The sequence below is a fragment of the Arachis ipaensis genome, chromosome B03, assembly GCF_000816755.2.
Source record: "Arachis ipaensis cultivar K30076 chromosome B03, Araip1.1, whole genome shotgun sequence".
Classification (NCBI taxonomy): domain Eukaryota; kingdom Viridiplantae; phylum Streptophyta; class Magnoliopsida; order Fabales; family Fabaceae; genus Arachis; species Arachis ipaensis.
The window spans coordinates 114047151-114049872 of record NC_029787.2 but is presented as its reverse complement, the minus strand read 5'-3'; the positions used below and the strand labels follow the sequence as shown (position 1 = coordinate 114049872).

General features: G+C 34.3%; 1 protein-coding gene across 1 annotated transcript; it reads right to left on the bottom strand.

Annotated features, from left to right (window-relative positions):
- On the bottom strand, positions 248-2306 carry LOC107633603. Its single transcript, XM_016337211.1, has 3 exons — positions 1941-2306; positions 781-1891; positions 248-531 (listed from the first exon to the last, which is right to left on the bottom strand). The coding sequence occupies exons 1-3, from the start codon at positions 2304-2306 to the stop codon at positions 248-250; spliced, it is 1761 nt and encodes a 586-aa protein (XP_016192697.1).

The following is a 2722-nucleotide window of genomic DNA, read 5'->3' as shown; positions in this document are numbered from 1 at the left end:
AGTGAGAGAGTCCAACTCCATTCTGACTTAGCAGAACTTTTGGCACCTACTATCTCACCATCTTAGGATATTTTATATGTAATAGCTCTTTTGTGTTCTGACTTATTCATTTATATTATTAATCTTGATTCAGCATACATCGATATTCTTTCAAATACTTTCTGTTTATCGAATTAATCACATTCCCAAAATCGATATCTTTAATTCGATATGCATTTCTAGAATACAACTCAATTACTTGAAAAGGTCATTCCCAAGTATGGGACCACTTGCCAAGAAATCTCGACTTCTTTTCTATTGGCAATATAACTTTCAAAATCAACTCTCCTATACTGAAAAATTTCTCTTTTATTTGACGGTTATAATTTCGAGCAACACTTTCTTTTTGTCGAATCATATTTTCAAGTGCTAAAACACGCTCTGAGTCTAAATCATTTAACTCATCATACATTGCATTCCAGTAATCATCAACTGGCAAATCATCCTGCCTCAAAATTCTCAAGGTATTGAGATTAATCTTTAATGGCAAAACTGCATCATGCCCATATACCAATTTATAAGGAGAAGTACATGTTGATCCTTTGGGCGAATTTTGACAAACCCATAATACCTGACTCAAAGTCTCGTGCCAAGTTCGAGGTTTATTTCCAATCTATTTTTTAATCAAACTGATTAAAATTTTATTTGCTGCTTCGACTTGCCCATTGACTTGTACATAATAAGGAGTTGAATTAACCATATTTATGTTCCTTGAAGCTGCAAAAATTTTAATTCACTGACCAGTAAACATAGTTCCTTGATCAATACTTAAGGTATGAAGAATTCCAAATCGATGAATTATATACTCCTCGATAAAGTCTATCACTTCATTCTGCCCAGTTTCTATTAGAGAAATAGCTTCAACCCACTTTGTAAAATAATCTATTGCCACTAAGATAAATTTATGATTTTTTGACGAAGGGGGATGTATCAACCCAATTAGATCTAAAGCCCAACCTCGAAATGGCCAAGGCTTAATAATCGAATGCAACTCAGATGTTGGGATTTGTTGTACCACTCCATGGCGTTGACACTCTTGACACGCCTTTGCATAACCGATACAATCTTTAATCGTAGAAGGCCAATAAACATGATTTTGACGTAAAAACCATTTCATTTTTATCCTAACCTGATGAGCACCACATATACCTCTATGGACTTCTCCTAAAGCAATATCTTTATCGGCTTGACTTAAACATCTCGAAAGGGTTCCATCGATTCCTTTCTTATATAATTCATCAGCCATCAACACAAAATTCATTGCTTTCAAATTTATTTTCCTATTAACTCGAACACTGGGATTATTTAAATAATCAGCAATGGGTTTTCTCCAATCGTCATCTTTCCATTCATCTAAGCATAAAGCTTCTCTTTCATCAACAAGCACCAAAATTTGGCAAATTTTTGCCAGCTTTCTTAGTGTTCCTGGGAATATCTTATATCTCGAAGCAATTTGAGCTAACTCATTGGTAATTTTATTTTGAATTCTCGGAATATGGACTAATGAAACTTTTTGAAAAGAAGTCAACAATTCCCATGCCATTGCTAAATACTTTTGCAACTTTTTATTGTTACATTTGAATTCTTTCGATAACTGTTTCAAAACTAACTGAGAATCCCCAAGGATTTGAACTTCTGTAGCCCCTTTTTCAACCAAGATTTCGAAACTCAGTATTAAAGCCTCATATTCAGCCACATTATTCGAACAAGGGTACTTTAACTCAAACAAAAATTCTGATGGAATTCCCTCTAGTGAAATAATTAAAATCCCTACTCCAGTACCATCTTTATGTTTCGAACCATCAAAATACAACTTCCAATAGTCGACGTGGACATCAACTATATTTGCCCCCTGGTCATTCAGATTATTCGAATTATCTACTAAAAAAATCTACAATGACCTGACCTTTCATAGCTTTTGCTGGGATATATTGCAGATCAAATTCTGTTAAAGCCAACATCCATTTACCTAATCGACCTCTCAACATTGGATATGTCAACATATATTTAACTAAATTAGTTTGTGCAATAACTTTCACAAGTTTGGCTACCATATAGCACTTTAACTTTGTACAAGCATAGTACAAGGACAAGCACAATTTTTCGATGGGTGAATATCTTGTCTCGATATCAGTCAATACTCGACTAAGGTAATAGATGGCTCGTTCATGTCCATTTTCATCATCTTGAGCCAACATACACCCAATCGTATTCATGGATGCTGCAATATACAATTTTAAAGGTTCATGAGGGCAAACATTTGCCATCACTAGAGCCCTAGAAAAGTAAGCTTTAAGTGATCCAAAAGTCTCTTGGTGTTCCTTCGTCTATGCGAACTGAGATTCATTTTTAAGTTTCACCAAAGGTGCAAATACTCAAGTTCGACCCAAAAAATTTGATATGAATCTTCTAAGATAATTAATTTTCCCAAGGAAAGACTGCACTTTCTTCTTCGATTTAGGAGGAGATAATGCTAAGATTGCATCAACTTTATTTTTGTTGATGGCAATCCCCTTTTTATAGACAACAAACCCTAGGAAGTTTCTAGCTGATACACTGAATGCACATTTTAAAGGATTCATTTTTAAACCCTTTTTCTGCATAGTTATAAATGCCTTTCTTAGATGATCGAGGTGCTGAGCCACTGAATTCGATTTTACCATAACATCATCGATATAAACTT

Bases quoted from the DNA above. Each gene is read 5' to 3' on its own strand.
- LOC107633603 (XM_016337211.1), bottom strand. From the start codon at position 2,306: ATGGCAAATGTTTGCCCTCATGAACCTTTAAAATTGTATATTGCAGCA. The intron at 1,892-1,940 runs GTCATTGTAGAT...CTGAATGACCAG, and splicing joins CAAAAGCTATGAAAGGTCAG to GGGGCAAATATAGTTGATGT. The intron at 532-780 runs GTCAGTGAATTA...GGCATGATGCAG, and splicing joins TCAAGGAACTATGTTTACTG to TTTTGCCATTAAAGATTAAT.